We start from the raw sequence: 22900 nt of genomic DNA, 5'->3' as shown, positions 1-22900 counted from the left end.
TATATATCTTTTTTCATTTTTCTTCCTGCAACGCTGTTCTAAATAGAAGTAAAAACAAAGTGCGTTAACATGGTTTCAAGGTAAATGTGTTATTTAAGTTCGGTTGGATAACTATTTATTTTTTTTGTTTTTGTTTTTTAAAATTAGTCTGTGCACATGACTTTTTCCTTCAAATTATTTCTCTTATTATCTACTTTTTATCAATGATTTTTTAAAAAAAAATAAATAAAAAAACAAGCCAAAATTTAAAATCTAAAAATTATAGCTTTAAAAATTTTGTTTTTGTTTTTAAAATTTGGCTAAAAATTCAACCATTATACTTATAAAGATGCAAATTATTGTAAGAAATGTAGAGTAGATATGCTTTATTTTCAAAAACAAGACACAAAAAACCAAATTGTTACTAAACGGAGTCTTAACTTTTTAAATTGTTGAATTTTTTGAAATTTAAAGGCCCGTTTGGTAACCATTCATTTTTTTATTTTTTTGAAATTAAGTATATTTTCTTTCCATTTCTTACAGTAACGATGGAATTTGTATAAATTTTTAAGTACAATAATTGAATTCTTAGTCGAATTTTAAAAAAACAATAATGAATTTATTTTTTTAAAAAAAATAATTGGCTTGATTTTTTAAATTATTGAAAAAGTAGATAACAAATGAAGAAATTTGGAGGTATAAGTAATGAAATAAAAAATAAATGACTACACAATTGGGCCTAAGCTTTTAGTTTTTTTAATTAATACTTGACTCAATTTTCTTTTTAAATACTACTTCCTAGGTATTTCCTTATTTTATTATATAATTAATACTTGCTATGAACTTTGTATTATCATCTATTTGTTAAAACGTTTTCAAAATTTAAATCAAGTTTTTAAAATGTTATTTCGAGATAGACGAAAACTACCGCAAATAAACCGTAAAGAAACACAAATTCATAAATCAAAAATCAAAATCATAATTATTACTCTTACGTTTGTTTCATAGGGATTTCATGGAATTTCAGATAAATATTTTGATATCATTACATTTAATCTCATGAAACACAAAAATCAATAACAAGTTCTTAAAAGCTATTATTTTTAGATTTCAAAAGTTTGCTTGGTTTTTTAAATCATTGGTAAAAAGTAGAAAACAAATGAATAAATTTAGAGCTGTAAGTTTATAGGCTTAATTTTAAAAAACAATAACAAAAAATCAGTTGGTTACTAAACGTGACCTATGTTTTAAATTTTTTAATATTGGACTCAAATTTCTTTTTAAATACTACTTCTTCTTTGAACTTCCATTTTTCTCTCCTTTGTATTGTATTTCCAATTACAATATTAAATGCCACAACCCTTTTCCTTTATACAAGTTTTGCCATAGTTGTTACAATAGTAATGATACAAAAGAATAAGAATAATACAAGTGGCACTATATGATTGGTGAGTGGTAAACAAATTATTGACTACTTGGTGAGTCACCTCCTTCTTCCTCCACCCTAGCTTTGCCTTTTCCATTTCTAATTTCTTCTCTAACATCCCCCCTCAAACTAGAGGGTACTTCAAGTACTCCTAGTTTGGCTCATAATGTATAGAAATGTGTGTCGTTGAGTGGCTTTGTGAGACAGTCAACAAGTTGGTCGGTCGATGGTACATAGCGAATATTGATGTGTCCTTTTAGAACATGGTCTCTGATGAAGTGAAGATCAATTTTGATATGTTTGGTTCGAGAATGAAACACCGAATTTGCAGTTAAGACTCTTGCTCCTAGGTTGTCGCACCATATAGTTGGTCTAGTGTTGGACTGTAATCTCATCTCACCTAGTAGTTGTTGGAGCCAGAGGACTTTCAGAGGTGGCATGAGCAAGTGCTCTATATTCGGATTCGGTGCTCGACCTTGCTACCATTACTTGCTTCTTCGAGGACCAGGAGAAGATGTTCTTTCCCACAAAAGTATAGTAGGTTGCCACTGATTTTCTATCATCAAGATTGGAGGCCCAGTCAGCATTCGAGTAGACAGATATGTGTAGTTCAAGCTCGGTTGAAAGAAGATTCCATAGTGTTTGGTGCCACTGATATACCGAAGTACCCTTTTTGCTACTTACCAATGGACATCAGTTGGGGTTTGAAGGAACTGACTGAGCTGATTGATAACATATATGATGTCCAGCCTTGTGTGCGTTAAGTACTGAAGGGCTCCTATAGTACTTCGATATATAAACGATTCAGAGAGAGGTTGTCCACCAGCCTTGTACAGTTTGCTTCCTTGGACTGTTGGCGAGAGCACTGGTTTCACATCAGACATATTAAGCTTGTGTAGTAAATCATCAACATATTTCGACTGATTTATCAAAAAGCCAGAGTCAAGATAGTTTACTTGAATTCCCAAAAAATATCGAAGTTAGTCGAGGTCTTTAAGTGCAAAATATATGTCCAGTGTTTGTATGAGTTGTTCTGTGAGTTTAGTGTTGTTACATGTGACTATGACATCGTCCACATAGATAAGGAGATATATTACCGAGCCTTCCTTACAGCAGATGAATAGAGAGGTGTCGGATATTGACTGATAGAATCCCCACTGCTTGAGAACTGAGCTGAGAGCAGTATTCCAAGCTCGTGATGCTTGTTTCAGACCATATATTGCTTTGTCCAGCTTGCAAACGTGCTTTGGATATTGAGTGCTGACATATCCTGGTGGTTGGTTCATATACACTTCTTCAGTTAGTCTTCCATTTAAGAATGCATTATTGAAATCAAGTTGCCTCAGCATCCAACTGTGTGATACAACAACATTGATGACTACCTAGATCGTTGAGGACTTCACCATGAGGCTGAATGTTTAAAAGAAATCGACTCCATGATGTTGATGAAAGCCCTTTGCTACTAGTCGGGCCTTATACCTCTGTATCGTGCCATCCATGCTCCACTTGAGGCGAAATATCCATTTGTTTCCAACAACATTCTGAGATGGAGATGGAGGAACTAGTGTCTATGTCTTATTTCTCATCAGTACCATGTATTCTTCATCCATCGCCTTTTTCTATTAAGGGGTTGCAAGTGCTATAGGGATTTTGGTGGGCTCTGTTTGAGACCAGTCAGTTGCTTTGCTTATTATCCAGGCCTTTGGTTTAAAAATGTCAGCTTTTGCTTGGGTGATCATAGGATGAGTTGGAGCATGGGGGGCGGGTGGTGATGGTAGGCTGTGATGAGCTTGCAGAGGTTGAGGTAGTGTTAGAATGTGATATGTGAAGCAGGGTTAGACTTATATGGTCTTCAGAGAATGTTTGAAGCAGGGTCTCCGATGGGTGTTGGTGTGATGCATACTGTTGTGAGGATGTCTGGTTTGTGGAGTATAAGGTATGGTCTGGTTCATAGGCTGGTTGTGTTTGAGGGAAAGATGGTGACTGAGGTAGGGTATTGAGGATTGGTTGAAGGCTCGAGACTATTGACTCATTGAACGGAGTAGGTGAAGGAAATCGGATTCACAATTGTACGAAAATCGGAATCGGGATTTCCATGAGCAGCAGAACAAGACTATTCTAACTTACAATCATGAACCTACAAATCATTTACAGTCGACTTCAATACAAGTGGTTATACAGTTTACAGAGAAATTATAGCATGAAACAACGAATGTACAAAGGGAAAAACTATATTAACAACGACAGAAGCGTCTCTATGCTCTGATGTGCACTCTGATCGAACAACAGCAACCACGAATGCTCGATCTACACGACCGCAACACCGCATGAACACTTCGCGCTCGTCCTCAACGATCTCCTCGGTCACGAACTCTCCACAACAGCGAACAGCCTCCGGAAAACCTCGACGGTGTCGAGTTGAGTCTGACACAATCAACAAGGCGACCTTAGTATTCTCGGTGTAAGAATCCAAATGTGGGCTATGTTCGAACTTGGTGTGAGGCAGGCGAACGGAGGAAACAATGATTGCATACACGACTGGGCAAGTGGGAGAAGTCGAAGACCTATCGTATAGGTCGATGTCCAATAGTTTAGATAAAACTATGCGATCGTTTAGCTCTATCGTCTAGCTCGGTCTGTCGTGTACAGACTCTACACAATCGTTTACCTTGGGCCAGCAATCGTCTAGCAAAGCTATGCGATCGTTTAGTAAACACTGCACGATCGTTTAGTTCGCACCTGCACGATCGTTTAGCTCGCCCAACCATCTTTTATCTGAATTTACTTGACGACTTCCGTGAGTTTCTTTTCGCCGGAGAGAAAACTCAAAATCTTTTCAAACTTTTTGTAGAAAACTTCTTCTTTTAAAAATGGGAAACCACTTTTCTTTATACTCATGGTTACCATGATCCAGTAACCACCCACTACATTTGGTTATTTAAAAGAAAATTATTAATTATTTAATAATTAATATTATTATAAATATAAATGATAACCAACTTATCATACTATATTTATAACCTATAGTTTTAATATTTCATCTCATGAAACATATAAACTATTGTTCTTTTTCTATTCCATGGTACTTAATGTAAACCTCATTTACATCAATCCTCTACTAGATGTATCTTATACATCATACCGATTATATCATATATAATCAAAATACTTCTTGTCAATTTAAACATTTCAAATCAACACCAAGAACTGATCCTTCAACATGAATCCAAGCTACCAATGGGACCTCATGGACCTGTAGATCCGAAGCTCCAACGGTACGTGAATAATTGACTAAACTCTTTAGTCACGGGATCCACCATTTGTTAACTGCTAGACAGTCCACTGAAGACCGACAACTGAACTCTTCTCATTACAGATATATTATGTGTCCATCTTAACCAATCAGTAGTGCACAACCCTTCACAGATCCCTCGTAAGTACAGTTGGGCCAATAACTGTTATGCCATGTAGTTACATCTGTCTCCTTAAGTACCACTGATCCCTCTAATGAACATAAATCATAGTCCTACTATGACTGAGTCTTCTCTTCCAAAGAGAAGTTGTGGCCACTATGTTCAAGCCCTGGAATCAGTCCTCGGGGGAGCAATCTCTCTACTTATCCTTACTTTGGGAAATGAGTGAATTCTATATTGTGAATTGAGTTCCCAGCTCCCAGATCAGAAAAGTCCCCAAAAAGGTAGGCATGTTGTTGGCAGTATGGCCACTCTCACCCATACTAATCAAAAGACTGCCCTCAAAGGTAGGAGTTCACAAAACACTCAGGATTAAGTTCGTGTCACCTATGGTCGTTTAGGTGAGATGCAAGTCTCTAGTATCAATGACATTATATACAGAGTCTAGTTATCTCGTGGTCCAAGTCTTTACAAACTCTTTGTATAAGTACTGAAGGAGGGCAGGATTTATGGGAATTTATCATGGGAGAAAGAGGGTAGAGAATTTGGGACACAATTTGGATTGCACAAAACGACAAAGGTAAGGGTAGTATGAGATAAAAGGTATTTCCGATTTTAGCTGAGTTATCGGAGGCCTCTTTCAGCAGGACACCCTCGCTCGACGTCTCCACACGAATGGTCAAGATCTACCATTTGTAGTAGTTTACAACACTTGCAAACCTCTACAAAGCTGGTCGTATCCGTAGTGTCACCAAGATCAGGTGTCCCACCTTAATCCTTATACTACAGACTGATTTAGGTTATCATTTAAGGCATGATTCACTTGTATATCACATATACATGCTTAAGTTCACATAAGATAACTAAGGAGCTTTGTTTATTGGATATGAGTAAATGTCAGAATTAAATAACACTTATTTTATTCATTGAACAATGTGTATCTTTACACAACAACGAGACTCCGGGAGAATTAGGACACCAATCCGAACAGTAGGTATGGGTGGGGTTGTCGCCTAGACGATGGACTCATTGCGATCGTCTTATCTTTGGTCTGCAAAATCGATCTACATGATGAGGACTGGACAATCACTTTGTCTTTTGTCTGTGCGATCGTTCTATACGATGAGTTCTGAACGATCGTGTTGTCTTTCGACTATGCGATCATTTTAAACGATAGAGGCTGAACGATCGTTTTGAACGATGGGTGCTGAGCGATCGTATCGTCTGGCATATAGGCGATCGTTCTACACGATAGAAACTGAACGATCGTATTGTCTGTCGTCTGGGCGATCGTGCTAAACGATGGAGGCTGAGAGATTGCATTGTCTGTCATCTGTGCGATCATTCTCTACAATCATGTTGTCTCAGCGATCGTGGTGTCTCTTGTATGGTCTGTCGTATGGGCGGTCGTGCTAAACGATGGCTGTTTAGCAATTGTTGCCACGATCGTGGTGCATGATTGATTTGCAAACGGAAATTCCCTTTCATCAAACTTAACATGTCTGCTTGTTAGATCCTGCCTGATGGACTGAGGCATCTGTACCCTTTGTGATGCGATCTATGACCAATATACACACATTTCTCCGAGTGTAATTAGAATTTTTTTACTGTGATAAGGCCGTAGGTATGGATAGCAAGCACACCGGAAGGTCTTGAGATTAAGAAAATCAAGGTTAGAACCAAACAAAATGGTAGCGAGTGATTTATCTTGCAAAACTGAGGTAGGCATGCCATTAATGAGATAGGCAGTAGTGAAGAACGCCTCCCACCAAAAGCTTAAGAGCATGTATGCCTGTGCAAGCAGCGTAAGCCCTGTTTCTATGATATGTCGATGTTTGCGCTCGACCCTGCCATTTTGTGTTGAGGTATAAGGACAGGACTTTCAGACTGAAATGCCTTTGGACTGACAGAGATGGTGTATTTTGTCATATTCTTTCCCATCATCTGACAGTAATTTCTTTATTCCAGTGTTGAATTGAGTTTGTATTAGTTGTATGAAGTGTTGGAATGCTGCCAATATTTCACTTTTCTGTTTCAGAGGGTACAGCCACACATATCTGCTGTGATCATCTAATAATGATATGTAATATTTGTACCCATCAGTAGATTTAATACGAGCACGCCCCCATACATCAGTATGTATTAATTCAAACGTGTTAGAAGCACAAGATTGAGAATTAGGGAATGGTAAGGCAGATAATTTCCCAATTGACATGAATGACAAAACTCATTTCCTTCATTTGATTTAACTGGCAGTTTACATTATCTAATCACATAATCTAAGGTTTTTACTAATGGATCTCCTAGTCTCCTATGCCAAACAACTTTTGATTCAACTACATTGATCTAACTCCTGATAGAATTAAGGCAGTTGACTTGTTATTTTTGTATTGAGCAGATCCTCGGCCCTCTATAGTCTCATGTATCACTCCAACCCCTTAAAGTATGTATAGCCCTGGTCAAGCTCCTCTTTCAGCAATGTTCTGCCCGTTTCCTTGTCCTTAATGACACAACAGTCAGTGTGAAATTCAACAATCACAGCATTATCATGGGCTAACTTTGATATACTAATCAGATTCTTGGCTATATTAGGCACACATAAGACATCATTCAAGATAAATTCATTCCTTCTATCAGACAAGCAAGATTGACCAGTGTGAGATATGTGTAATTGTTCACCATTACCTACAGTTACCAGTTCATTACCTCCATATTCGGTTGGATTATTGATGTTGTTGTAGTCTTGAGTGACATGGTTGGTAGCCCCACTGTCAATGTACCAATTAGAATCTATTACTATCTCTGGTGTGGCCATGAAGGGGTTGGAGGGCTGAGCTGACGTGAACAGGTCAGTAGTATTATTGTTGGGGCCGACTGACCCTTGGATTCCTCTGCCTTGTCCAGTACTCTGTGAATATTCGTTGTCAAAATGATGATAACATACCAGGGCTGAGTGACCGTACTTCCTACACACTTGACATGTTGGTCTGTTTGAGTTGTTATTGTGGCCTCTTCCTCGACCACGACCATCTCCTTGTCCATTAAATGGATTATGATTGTTGTTATTGCCTTTGGAGTTGTTTCCCTACTATCGACTTCCATTGTATAAAGGATTGAAGTATGGCTTACCACCATTCAGATTCTTGTTGAATGCTACGTTGACAGAAGGTTGTTATGCAAAAGAACTATGTATTTTGATAGAGTTTTGATGCTCCAGTCATTTTTCATAAGATAGCAACTCATATTTCATATCTAACCATGATATACCTAGTTTACCTTGGATGCCTACTACAACCGGGTTGTATTCTTCATCTAGACCAAGAAGAACTTGTGAGATGAGGGCTCTTGTCGACACAGGGCTGTCTGCTTGTGCAAGATTGTCGAAGTGCAGCTTCATCAATTTGAGGTACTCACTCATCTTTTGGCCTCATTTTCTTGTATGTTGGAATAGCTGTCTTAAGTAATCCTCTTCAGCTCATGATTGAACTCTGAAAAGTTCCTGAATAGCTTGCCACAGTTCATTGGCATTTTCATATCCCATGAGTTGGACAACCATATCTGGTGCCATCGAGTTGTAAAGCCATCCCAGCAAGAGTTGGTCGACTGCAAGCCAAGCTTCATATTGCGGGTTGAATGATCGTTCCTCTAATGAACTTATTCTGTCATCGCTTGCCACTTGAGAACTTGAAGTTGCTTCAGAGGTGGTAAACAAATTCTTAACTACCTTGGTGAGCCACCTCCTTCCTCCACCCTAGCTTTGCCTTTTCCATTTCTAATTTCTTCTTTAACATTAGGAATCTCTTTATTTAATTATATATTTAATACATGCTATGAACTTATTTGTTTTATCATTCATTTCTACAAATATTTCCAAAATTCAAGCCAAGTGTTATTTTGAGGGAGGTGAAAACTATAGCAAATAAACGGTAAAGAAACACAAATTGATAAATAAAAAATCAAGATCAAAATTGTTACTCTTAGAGTCTGTCTGGTTCATAGATTTTTCATGAAATTTCAAACAAACATTTAATATGACTGTTTGTTTAATAGAATTAGTATTTTTAACATCCTGCACGATTATAGGACTTTCATGTCTGAGAGATGAAGAGTGAAGATATAGTCAATTGATTAATAAATTAATATCAATTATTCGTTATTAATTATTAAATATAACTATATTATTTAAATATAATAAATTTCAACTAATATCTCTACCATTAATATTTTGTGTCATCATGACTATTCAATATAATTTTTTAATTAATTATCTATATTGTAATTAATTTATATTAATTTAATTGTTTTTAGTAATTAATTTAAATATTTAACTATGTTTAATATAAGAATATTTATTTACTTTTGTTTTAATTGTGGAAGACATTAATTGTGTCATTGCATTTAATTAATTAAATAATTATTTATTTTTTACTTATATATACAAAACTGATATTTGAACACAAATATTTCATATCCAAACATTAATTATCTTGTACATCCAAACATAAACATTAATTATCTAACACATTTAAATCCTAGATATTTAATATTTATATTCGTGAAACAATATCTATGATCCAAATAGACCTCATAGGCTTGATATGATGAGTATTGAACGAGAGATATTGACGTTGGTAATCAAAATTATGACACGTATTTTGTTCATGAATTAAACAAATTGTGAGGTAGAGATTTGAGTGTCTTGTTTTATTGATTAGAGAATATATGTTTTAACTAGTTATCAAATGAACTTGTAAAGTGCGTAGGTGATTGTGCCTATGTGCTTGATTTTTATCATTAAACAATATTTTTCTTCAACATTTTGGGTTAGATGCTTCTATCATGGTGGAATGAGAAATGGGATATAAAAGAAGACAAAGGTGAAAAGTATAAGAACAAATGTATAAATAAGAGATATTCGAAGTTGAACAGAAAAATGAAGAGTGCACAATTATTGTAAATTAATTATTGCACCTAATTAAAAGTTGTCATGTAAAAAATTTATTATTTTTGTATGTGTAGAAGAAGGAGAGCATGAAACTAAATTGTACCTAAATAGTCTTCGAAGAAGACGACATAAAATAAGATAGAGACGAGGCGAGGGAGAAATTTTATGGTTTATTTGATGTTTTTGTAATCTAATGGCAAAAAAGAGAATTTCACTCCTAAAAAAGTTTTTTTGAAAAAACCACTTTTTAGAAAGCATGTCATTTTATAAAGTTACTTTAGGTTTTAATAATTTACAAGTTGGAGCTTCAGATTTCCACCGGTTGCAGGACCTAGAAAATGGCAATAAAAAAGTGTAATTAACGTTAATTAAAATATGATTAGCGTGCAATTATGTTTAGAGGGAGATTTAAAAACGGGAATCCGTATTTTCCCCCGACATAGATTTTTCAGTTGACGCCCGTTTTATTATTTCAATAATCCAGATTACTTACGACTTACAAAACCACACAGAAATTAATTTTCAAATCCTCCCAAGATGAACGATAAAAGAATTTCCACTTCTTTCAATCCTGATTCCTCTGCTTTACATCCCCCAATCCAAAAGGCGTCCGCAAAGCTTCCAATAGTGGCGACGATGAGATTCTTCGTCACAGTGCCGATGAAGCTTCTGCTCTTGCTAATGCCGCTGATAGTTCACTCTGAAGCTGCAAATACGAACAATGTATACCAACCTTGTGCAGACACCAAGATTCAGAGATCCGACGGATTCACCTTCGGAATCGCATTCTCTTCCAGGGACTCATTCTTCTCTAACCAGTCCCATCAGCTCTCGCCGTGTGACCGTCGTCTTTCTCTGGCCGCGCTCAACTCACAGCTTGCAGTTTTCAGACCTAGAGTAGACGAGATCTCACTTCTCTCCATCAATACTTCCGATTTCTTTCCGGTACTAACTCGATCTTGATTTTATGTCTCGGATTATTTTGAATACTCATATAGATCAGTGCAGTTTCTAATTTAATCGATGTTTTTTCTTCCGTTTTTCCTTCCATTTATAGTGGTTGGAATTAGGTTATGCTATTGTTTTCACGAGGATTTAACTTATGAGTTTCTTTTTAAGAAGATTTAGAGAAGTAAATGCTTTTAGTATATTGATTGCTGAAGAACTTGAAATTACATAGAGGTCGATAAGCCTCTTAAATACACAGATTAATTCCATTGCCTTGTGGAGCAGCGTTGCTGCCTTTACTTCTTGGGACTGGTCATGAGACCTACATTATCTGTTTAAATTTAAAAAATACACAGACTAATTAACCAAGGATTAGTAGGGAAGAGATTCACTAACCTAATTCTAATAAATGCTAAGTTAAGATAAACAAGTAAAGTAATAGTACTGATGGTACAAATTACAGTGAATAGATAAATGATTATACCTTAGCATTATGGATTCTTGATGTAACTTAATTCTTTGATTCGGACAGCCATCTTGTAAAATCATATATTACTCGGTCATGTCTTTCACTATATATTACACGGTGTCTTGTCTCTCAGTACCAGATTGCTTGGTATGAGTTTAAAATCTTGTTTGATGAAATGTGTTAGTGGACGAAACTAGATCGATAGTCTGCTTGTGTTCTTTGTTCTCACATTCTTCTCTTCCTTGGTTTTAACTTCGTAGTCTATGGCACAACGTCTCGTCTCTCAATGACAGATTACTTGTTATGAATTTAAAATCTTGTTTGATTAGATGTGTTCATGGAGAAAATTAGATAGATAGCACCTTCATGGTCTTCATTCTTGTTTCCATATTTTACTCGTTATGACCTTGCAATCTATGCCACCGAGTCTTGTCTATGAATATAATATCTCGTTTACGAAATGTGTCCGGGGAAACTAGATTATAAGTCTTGGTACTCATCATGTCTGTATTCAGCCGAGTAGTATTCATATGGCATTTATAGAATGATGAAGTTTTACGGTTCTCTTCATAACTGATGAATTCATTTTATGTCAAGTCCCCTCAGGTTGCAATTGCATTATCTTAAAGCTATAATGAATAATTGGTCCCCTACACAATCAAATGGCAAAGCATCATACGTTAGTGAAGTGTGGTGACTAAAATCATGTAATGGTTTTTGATTAATTAGGGATGGTGGCTTTCATGTTGACTACTTGCTTTGAATTTGATATCTTACGAGCTTTCTTGACACCCAAATGTCATAGAGTTAAGTGGATTATCCCATGATATTAGTCGAGGAGCGTTCTAGCTGGCTCATACACTTAAGGATATGGAAAAAATAAAGGGGGAGGGAGGTTTCTTATAATGCTGTTAAATGTCGATCCTTACTTGATTGCATCCCTAGTTGTTATAAAAGAATTCCCTGCTTCTTAATGCAACATCAATATAAGTAATAGAAATAGCCATAATATATACTTGATGGCCTACAATTTCCAGGATGCTTTTGGTGGTTACATGGTGGCTTTTGCTGGAAGAAAATACGCTGCAAGGTCTCAGCCTGCATTTGTTGCTAATAGCACGTTCATAGTGACAAGTTTCACCCTGGTAAGATTTAAAATCCTTTTACGGCAAAGCAGATGCTACAGAAGTTGTAGGTTTCGTTAGAAATGAAATTAAATATTCTGATGAATGAAATGGAATTTGGTGAGAGCAGGTACTTGAGTTTCAAAAGGGCAGGCTGCAGAACTTGTACTGGAAAAGAGATGGATGTGCTTCGTGCTCAGGCAAGTCAAGATCTAGTTATGTCTGCCTTAATAATCAGGATTGTGCCATCAGAACATCAAGTTGTAGGAACCGAGGGGGCAATGTGGATTGTAGTCTGGGAATACAGCTTACGTTTTCAGGCACGGATAAGCATCTTGCAGCACTGAACTCCTGGTATGAAGTAAAAAATCTTCGACAATATTCTCTCTATAGTGTGTATTCAAATCTCATGGATTCTCTTACTGGCCAGTACAACAGGTTCTTCTAATTACTTATTCTTCATACTCCTCTCAAGGTCTGTTGATTTATAACTTCTATTACATTTTGATGTTTATGATGGTCTGCCTGCTTAGCTTCGCTATACATTCTTTTGGTTCCCCTTCCCTTGTATGGGACATCCCATATGAAAATCTCTTTGAACTAATTGCTACCATTTAGCATATACTCCTGCTGTTTTGTTCTGGTTTTTCCTTTTTTAATTTTTATTTTTATAATTGAAATGGGCCATTTAGATCTCGTTTCATTGTCATCTAGATCTCATTTGGTAACTATTTAGTTTTTTAAAATTGTGTTTGTTTTCTTACAACTTCTTTACGGAGGGTTTCATTTTTATTAGCTAAACACTTGCATTCTTAACCAAATCCCAAAAAAAAAAAATAAGTTTTTTAAAAAGTACTCTTTTTTTTTTCCATAACTTTGCTTGGTTTTTGAAAACACTCGTTAACATTAGATAGCAAAACAAAGAAATCTTTATATAAGTTGTGTTTCTAAACTTAATTTCCAAATATCAAATGATTACCAAATAAGGTCCTAATTTTTGGATTTTGGTTTTTGAAAATTAAGTTTATAAACAATACTAGCCATTAGGTTTTTTTTTTTTGGTCTACATATCAAGAGTTGTTTAAATTCAAGCAAAGCTGTGGAAACTAAAACAAGTAGTTTTAAATTTTTGTTTTTTGTTTTTTGGAATCGGACTAAGAAATTGAATTCAAATGTTTATTTAAGAAAAGATAACAAAACATGAGTAAGAAATTGGGAGAAAACAAAAGCGCAAAGGATTCTCAAATGAGAAATGGGGTCTTAGCTTTGGATGAGGTAAATTTAATTATTTGGGATCTATTTGGTAATGAATTTAAAAGTGATTTATGAAAATGCAAGTTGAGACAAAATAAATTGATTGAGACTTTTCAAAAGCAATGTTTTGAGTCATATTCTAAAATAACAAAGGAATTTTGGAAAACTACTAAAAGTTGGTATTTGCGTTCTCGGACTATACATTTACATTACATTTCCTCTTCCTGAGGTGGTTACCATCTTTTTTCTCTGTCGTTTATCAACCTTGCATTCAAAACTATATTGAAGTATATTAAGAGATTGGTCTTTGAAGGCTTTCTCAACGAATCACAAACTTTATATCATTATTTGCACAACCATCATGTGTTGGTCTAATGGTAAATGGGGACATCTATAGTAGTCATCTTTTCTTGACATCCAAATATTGTAGGGTAAGACAAGTCGTCTCGTAAGATTAACCAAGGTGCACGTAAGTTGGCCTTGACACTTAGCACAAAAACAACCGGGCTAACTTTACATAACTGGCTTTGACAAATTAACAGTAGGTAAAATGTTAAAATATGTGGGCTCGGTACAAGGGAAATTTATACATATGACTAAAAAATTGGGTCGAAAATGTCAATGACCCAGTTTTTTTTAAAAAAATATATCGAATGATCCTTTGCTGACGTCAATTTCGGATGAAATTACTAAAATATATTCGTGCGCATGTGAAAAAACATTCGCTTCCGCTCGCTCTCATTAATGATCCATTTGCAAACATCCATGGAACAATAGGCCGTCTTCTTCTCCCCTCCCCACCTCCCCCTCGCCCATCTCGCTCTCTAATCCTGCTTTCGCCCGTCTTGCCCTCGTTTTCGTCGATCTCGCTCTCGCTGAAATTGCTTTTCTTTTTCTCACTCACAAAATCACTCTCCTCTCTCTCGTTCTTTTTGTTGTTCATAAAGTTGGTCGCATCGAAGCTGCTCGTGTGAACTCGTTGTGTTGGAGGAGAAGACGACAATGCCCAGATGAAAGAGATTCAGAGAAGAGACGACGTGCAGAGAGGGATAAAGGAAGAGGAAGAAAAATAAAAAGAAAAAGAAGAAAAATAAAAAAGAAGGGAGTTGGAGAAGAAAGAAGAACGAAAATAAAAAATAATAATAATAATAATAATAGGGAAAGAAAATATTGTAAATTCACACTATTATGAAATTAACAAAGAGAAAGACAATATTGTAAATTAATCAGCAAAGGACATTTTTTTTTTTCAAAATCTGGATAATTTGTCATTTTGAACCTTTAAAATGGGTTTTTTGCAATTTTCCTTTTGGGTTTCCCAAAAGACAAGTATCTGCGCGTGTGCTTTAAAATGTGAAATAAAAAATTTCAAGTAAAAAATCTCTTCAACTATTTAGTTTTTCAACTTGATATATAATGATCTGGTCACTATATTTTTTTAATTTTGCAATATTAAACATTAATGTGTAATAATATAGTTTATGTTGTGAATTTAAGGAGCACAGTGGAAATACGAATATAGAGAAAATATAATATAATAAAATAAATAAAAACATAAAATAACTAAAATTATAAAATTGGATAATATGAAAATTAGTGGAATTTTGAAGCGAAATTCTCACGGTGTGTTTTTAGAATCCACCAAATGTCTATTAATAGACAAAGTAGGAAGTAGGATGTATGTGCGTTCCACCAAATGTCACTATTTATAGACAAAGTGACAAGTAGGATGTATGTGTGTTTTTAAAATTCATCAAATTTCACTATTTATAGGGGGTAACACATGACTTTTGGGACACTAAGCAATGGGCATCCATTTATCATTATAATATTCATAATACTCCCCCTTAGATGCCCATATATATATATGAAATATGTCTTGTTAAAACCATACTAGGAAAATCCATTGGGAACAAATCCTAGTGAAGGAAAATAGTACATAATTCATATAATACATACTCCTAGAAGAATACAATATATTTACTCCCTCTCGTGAAAACATCACTTAAGATATTTGAGTCGCCGCATTCCACTGTTATACACTAATTTTTCAAAAGTTGCGCTTGGTAATGCCTTTATAAATAAGTCTACCAGGTTATCATTCGAACAAATTTGTTGTACAGTGATGTCATTCTCTTCAAGATCATGAGTGTAGAAAAGCTTCGGTGAAATATGTTTTGTTATATCTCCTTTAATATATTCTCATTCGATTTTGGCTATGCAAGTTGTGTTGAGATCTAGTTTTGTGTGGATCAGATAAATATCCAGACCCATATCGATTGTTCCTCGGAGACAACAGAGTATATGCTTAACTCCATTCCAATGTTTTTTGTAGGATAATAACTATATCTAGCTAATAAATTTACTGAAAATGCAATATCTGGTTTTGTATTATTAGCAAGATACATAAGTGCACCAATTGCACAAAAATATGGTACTTCAGGACCAGGAAATTATTCATTATCTTCTCGAGGTCGAAATATATCTTTATTCATATCCAATGAACGGACTTCCATAGGAATATTTAATGGATGTGCTTTGTCCATATAAAATCTTTTCAAAATTTTTCCTGTATAAGTTGACTAATGAATAAATATTCCATCTGTTAAATGCTCAGTTTGCAAACCAAGACAAATTTTTGTTTTTCCGAGATCTTTCATCTCAAATTATTTCTTAAGATATTCTATTGCCTTTGAAAGCTCTTCAGGAGTTCCAATTATATTCAAGTCATCAACATATACAGTTATAATAGTAAATCCTGATTGTGATTTTTTTTATAAAAACACACAGACATATTGGATTATTTTGATATCCTTCTTTCAATAAATATCCAATCAAGCGATTGTACCACATCTATCCTGATTATTTCAATACATATAGTGATCTCTGTAACTTTACTAAATACCATTCCTGGAAATTTGATGTGTATGTTACAGGTACCTTAAATTCTTCTGAGATTCTCATATAAATATCATTATCATGAGATCCATATAAATATGTTGTGACTACACCATAAGGTGCATATCTAGACTTTTATACACAGTCAAGCCAATTAAATATCTGAATGTAATTGCATCCACCACCGGAGAATACGTCTTCTCGAAATCAATATCAGTTCTTTGTGAAAAACCTTGTGCAACTAATCTTGCTTTATACCTTGTGACCTTATTCTTTTCATTTCTTTTCCTCACAAATACCCATTTGTATCCTACATGTTTAACACCTTTTGGTGTTCGGACTACTGGTCCAAAACCCTGATATTTTGAAAGCGAGTTTAATTATGCCTCGGTTGCTTCATTATACTGAAGCCAATCTTTTCTATGTCGACATTATTTGACAGATTTTGGTTCATGATCCTCATTTTCAAATATAATATCAATAGCAACATTATACGCACAAAATGTTGTCAATAATTACATTAGTTCGATTTCATCTTTTTCCTGTCATGACATAGTTTATTGAAATCTCATTATTATCTTTAGGTATTTCACCTTCATAACTAGTTATGTTGAGGATTTCTTTATGAGTATTTACCTCCACAACCAAGTTATTTTTCACTATTAATTATTTTTCGTTTCCAAGGATTTTTATCTTTGAAACCCACTGGCCTACCACGCTTCTGACATGTTCCATACTCATTAGTGACAATTTGTTGTATTGGGATACCATTTTTTTATGGAACATTTGCAGCTGGTATATGTGATTTAGTTACTCTCTGAACCTATAAATGCATATGGTAATTGATTTGTTATATTTTGCAAATGAATTGTTTTTTGAACTTAAAGTTCACATTAATTTGTACGGGAATCTAAATGAGACAATAACAATGCATTCCATGTAATTTCTTTTTCCAACTTCTTAATTTCTCCCCTAAGTTGGAAAATTTGTCTCATTAAAATGACAATCAACAAATCGTGCAGTAAATATATCACCCATCAGAGACTCGAGATATTTAATAATTGATGGGGAATCATATCCAACATATATTCCTAACCTCTTTTGAGAACCCATCATAGTGTGTTGTGGTGGAGCAATTGGAACATATACTGCGCATCAAAAAAATTTTAGATGGGAAATATTTGGCTCATGACCATAAGCTAACTGTAATGGCGAGTACTTATGATAAGCTACTGGCCTAATGCGTATAAGTGACACTGCATGTAAAATAACATGTCCACATACAGATGAGCGAAGCTTAGCTCTCATAAGTAATGGTCTCTTAATTAATTGCAAACATTTTACAAAGGATTATGCTAAACCATTTTGTGTATGAACATGAGCTACAGGATGTTCAACACTTATCTCAATTGACATACAATAATTATCAAAAGCTTGGGATGTAAATTCACCAACATTATCAAGACAAATGATTTTAATTATATTATCAGGAAATTGTACTCTTAACTTAATTATTTGAGCAAGTAATCTTGCAAACCAAAAATTTCGACTCGTTAATAAACACACGTGTAACCATCTACTGGATGCATCTATTAATACCATAAAATATCTAAATGGTTCACTTGGTGGGTTAATGGGTTCACATATATCACCATGAATTCGTTCTAAAAATACAGGCGATTCAATCCTCACTTTAGCCAATAATGGTCTAATTATCAATTTTTCTTGAGAGCAAGCATCGCATGATAATTCATTAGATTGAATAATCTTATGGTTCTTCAATGAGTATCCATTTGAATTCTCAATAATTCTCCTTATTATTATAGATCCTAGATGACCCAATCAATCACGTCAAATTGTAAATATGTATGGATTCATGAACTTCAGGTTAATTCTTGCATATGTTTCAACTACTCGTATATGAGTATGATACAATTTAGAAGATAAAGCAGGCAACTCTTCTAATATACGTTTTCATTTGAGACAGTGGATATGATATATAAATATTCCACATTATTCTTACTATCAGTCTCAATATGATAACCATTACAACGTATATCTTAAAAACTTAGAAGATTTCTTTTTTATTGACTAGAGAACAATGCATTGTCAATTGTAGATTTTGTCCCTCTAGGCAAAATAATATTTGCTTTTCCAAAATCTTCGATCAAGTTTGTAGAACCTGATATTATATTTACTTATGTTTTAAGCATTGTCAATTTGGAAAAGTATTTTTTATTTGTAAGTATTGTATGTGTAGTTGCATTGTCTGCCATACATAGATCTTCTTTGCTCATTTTTTAAACACCCAACATATGAAAATGATTCATGTTGCTTTATTAAAAGAAAATAATTACAATAAGAAAAACAACACTTAAAATATACGAAATATACTGAAAAACATGAAGATAGATAAAAGAAAACAATAACATTAAGTCTAGATGTTCTCAAAATCAAAACAAACACTTGATGTGCCACCAACTGTGTCAATCTTCTCTTCAGGAGATTCAAAAAAGTCCGCCACATCCAAATTTGTCATATGGGATGGGTCAAATATGTCATTATCCTAGTATGCAAAATTTGCTTCCACATTTTTCTCTTTTTCCTTCATGGAGGCTTGATAGAAGTTAACTAAGTGTTTTGACGTACGACAAGTATATGACTAATGCCCAGTCATTCCACATCGGAAGCATTTATTTTTTACACTTTTTGAACTCTTATCTCGTGAAAATTCTCCTTTATGATCATCATTTTGTGTGGTCATTTTGAAATTTAAACGATTAAAACGACTACTAAGAAAATAATAATGATTTCTTCCTCTGCCACGGTCACGACCTTGACTGCAACCACGATCTCGACCACGATTATTATTAAGATTCACAGCATTCACTTCAGGAAATGATGTCGTTCCGATTGATCGAGATTCATGTTTTTTTTTTTTAATCATAACTCGTTATTTTGTTCAACCACGAGAATACATTAAATTAATTCATAATACTGTTTAAAACCTTTCTCGCGATACTACTGTTGCAAGAGCATATTCGATACATGAAATGTAGAAAATGTCTTATCTAACATATCGACATCAATAATTTTCTCTCTCCATAACAATAATTTCGAGCTGACTTTAAATAATGCGGAGTTATAATCACTTATTGATTTGAAATCTTGTAGCCTCAAGTGCATTCACTCATAACGAGTTTTAGGAAGAATAACTATTTTTTTATGACCATACCTTTCTTTTAAATTTTTTCACAAGATACATGAATCTTTTATTGTAATATACTTCATTTTCAACCCATTGTGGAGATGATGACGAAGGAAAATCATAGCTTTTGACTGGATGTCGTATTTCTTTCTTTAATAGTCTCCTCAAGATTCATAGCATCCAGGTCGATTTTGGCATCAAGTACATATGACAAATAATTATTGTCATTAATATCAAGGGCAAAAAATTCTAATTTTTTTAGATTTGTCATGGCAGCACTATCATAAAATATTGTAATCATGTTAGAAATTTAATAGATATTGAATATGAAAAATAACATTAAATTTATTAATTATAACGAAGAGGGAAAAATCAACATACCTTTTAGACTTACTTTTAGCGGAAAAAACGATAGGAACTCGTGCTGATAACGTGTTGTGAATTTGAGGAGTACAACAGAAATATGGATATAGAGAAAATATAATATAAAATAATATATTTATATAATAATATTAAATATATAGAATATAATATAAAACAAAATAACTAAAATTATAAAATTAGATAATATGAAAATTAGTGGAATTCTCACCCATGTATGTGTATTTTTAAGATCCACAAAATGCCACTATTTATAGGCAAAATGGCAAGTAAGATGTGGACTTACATGCACACCAATAATGAATAATTACAAGACACATGGACAACAGGAGGTTTTTGGGACACTAAACAATGGACATTTATTTATTATTATAATATTCATAATAGTATATGTATTTTAAAATTTTCAACCATTTTAGTTCTTATCATAAAAATCAGTGTTTGAAATTAGATGAGATTTCTATCTAAGTAAAATGAATAAACTAAATATGAATTCAGTATGTTTTAAAACTTCCCCCACTTGATTTAAAAGATATTAAATTATTAGTTGAAACACCATCATTCCTGGTGTCCATATCTAATTTAAAGAATCTGTCTTCATAATATAATATCAACTATAAATTCCTTCCAATTAAATTATAAATCTAGTTCCTTAAACTACAAAAGTTCCATCTATTTAATTCTCGAATGTTTCAAACTTATAGATTTGGTTAATGAACTTTCATTTTAAAAAAAAACATGGATGTAGTAGATATAAAATGAAAAAAAAATTAGAGTTTCACTGAACAAATTTTAAATTTAAATCTAATATATCAATTAATTTTTAAATTTTAAATTTATGACGAACTTAATAGATAGATAATTAAAAATTTAAAAATTTATTAAACACTCTTCAGACTTCAACAATCAACATTATGTTTGTATAACTTTTATTCCATTTTTAACTATTAAATGAAGGTTGCTTTGATTGAGTTATCTCAATAAACAAACTATAACTATTCGTCAATCTATGGCTATCTCAAACTACGTGCCATTATTTGACTTCACTTTTTTTCTTTTTCTTTTTTTTTTTAGGAATTTTCGAGGAATTGACTTCTACTTATATATATATATATATATTATGAACTACTTAAAGATATTGAGCTTGCCAATTCATAAAATGTATTAATTGACCTTAATTAACTACTAGTATAAAATAATGAAAAACAACAATTGCTATCCTATGGAGCGCATTTATTCAACTTATTATTATTGTTGTTCTTTGTATTAGGGCATTTAATTCAACTTATAAAAGATATACGTCTCATTTAGTTCTTAAACTTTTATAAATGGAAGAATAAAAATTAGTTTAAAATCTATAACAATTTAGTCTTTATTGTAAAAAATTAATGATAAGATTTAATACATAAATAAACCGTTAAAGTAATTAAAAACTCAATATTTTTATGTAAAATATAAAGTCTACATCATAAAATATTAAAAATTGACATCAAATGTTTATAAAAAATTTTAACCGAGGAACTAAATTGTTACAACTTTGAAAGTACAAGGATTAAATTGTTATTAAAATTTAGGGACCAAATCGTTGCAAAATTGAAAGTATAGGGACCAAATCGTTACAAATCAAAGTTTGGGACTAAATTGTTACTCTCAAGAAAGTTTCAGGACTAAAAGTGATTATTAACCTTAATTGTAAATACCAATTCGAATATGGTTCCAAAAAAAAAAATAATTATAAGAAAATATTATTTATTAACATGTTGGTTAAGATGATTTAAATTTACCTTCACTCAGGTCTCTTTGGATTGACTCATGAAAAAAGTGTTTTTCAAAAAACCCATTTTTATTTAAACACTTTTAATAAAAAATTTGAAATACACTCAAAAAACTATTTTTAGTGGTTGCCAAACACTCCAACTTTTTCAGAAATGACTTACTTATTAAACTAAACACTTGAAGATGCATTTCAAACACACCTTTCAATTTTTAGGTCAATAAATAATTTAAGAGATTGTTGGATAAAAGGTAAATCTGACATCTTAAGAAAATGAAGTATTATAACTTTAAATCTATATGGAATGTTGAAAATACAAAACTAAAATAATTAACAAGAAGAAAATGACTTCTTCTAATGCAACTAGGAAAAAAGCATCCAAAATCTCTTCATATATACATACACACATACAAACATACTTTGTACTTTGCACTTTGTACTCTTTTTTTCTTTGCTAGGGTTTTCTTAAAGGTGAATGTTCTGAGTTACATAAAAGCTTGGGGTTGTGTTGTGTTGTTTGTAGGGTATACAGTGCCCCCAACAGAATGGAAAAGACTTTATTCTTAAAGCACTTGACATCAAAATGTTACCCCACTCACCAAATCACCCCATTACTTTTCACATCCCTACAACCTTACGTCCCTTCTTCATCTTCAACTTTTTTCCATTTTAATTTTGATTACTCTAATTGGCTACTTCTTCATGTTTTTAGGAATTTGTTAATTTAAGATGTGTTTGTTTAATTTTTCAAGCGTTTAGTTTTTAAAATATATAAGTCAATTTAGAAAAAAAATTGATGTGTTTGATAACCACTCAACATAGCTTTTGAAACGGTTTCGTAAGATAGTTTTTATTAAATTTACCATGCACTCTTTTTATTTGTTTTATGATGGATTTTTTTTAGAATAAGTGGTAAGAAAATAAACACATATTTTAAAACCATAATAAGGATATTGCAAGAAAACAAACACAATTTTCAAAAATTAAAAAAAAAAAAAAAAAAAAAAAGTTAGCAAATGTAGGTTTTTTTAAGGCAAAAAGACAAAAACAAACTATAAGATTATATCACGAGACACCAACA

At 33.2% G+C, this 22900-nt stretch overlaps 1 protein-coding gene across 1 annotated transcript; it reads left to right on the top strand.

Moving 5' to 3' along the window:
* The first annotated feature begins 10233 nt into the window (after nt 1–10233).
* Nucleotides 10234–12928, top strand: LOC120087841. The gene is made up of 3 exons (XM_039044772.1): nt 10234–10708; nt 12218–12325; nt 12435–12928. Exons 1-3 carry the CDS (start codon nt 10301–10303, stop codon nt 12750–12752), a joined length of 834 nt encoding a protein of 277 aa, XP_038900700.1. The 5' UTR covers nt 10234–10300; the 3' UTR covers nt 12753–12928.
* Nucleotides 12929–22900: the final 9972 nt, after the last annotated feature.

Source organism: Benincasa hispida, chromosome 10 (assembly GCF_009727055.1).
Source record: "Benincasa hispida cultivar B227 chromosome 10, ASM972705v1, whole genome shotgun sequence".
NCBI classification, from domain to species: Eukaryota; Viridiplantae; Streptophyta; class Magnoliopsida; order Cucurbitales; family Cucurbitaceae; genus Benincasa; species Benincasa hispida.
The sequence above is the reverse complement of the archived record's forward strand: the minus strand, read 5'-3'. Positions and strand labels throughout refer to the sequence as shown.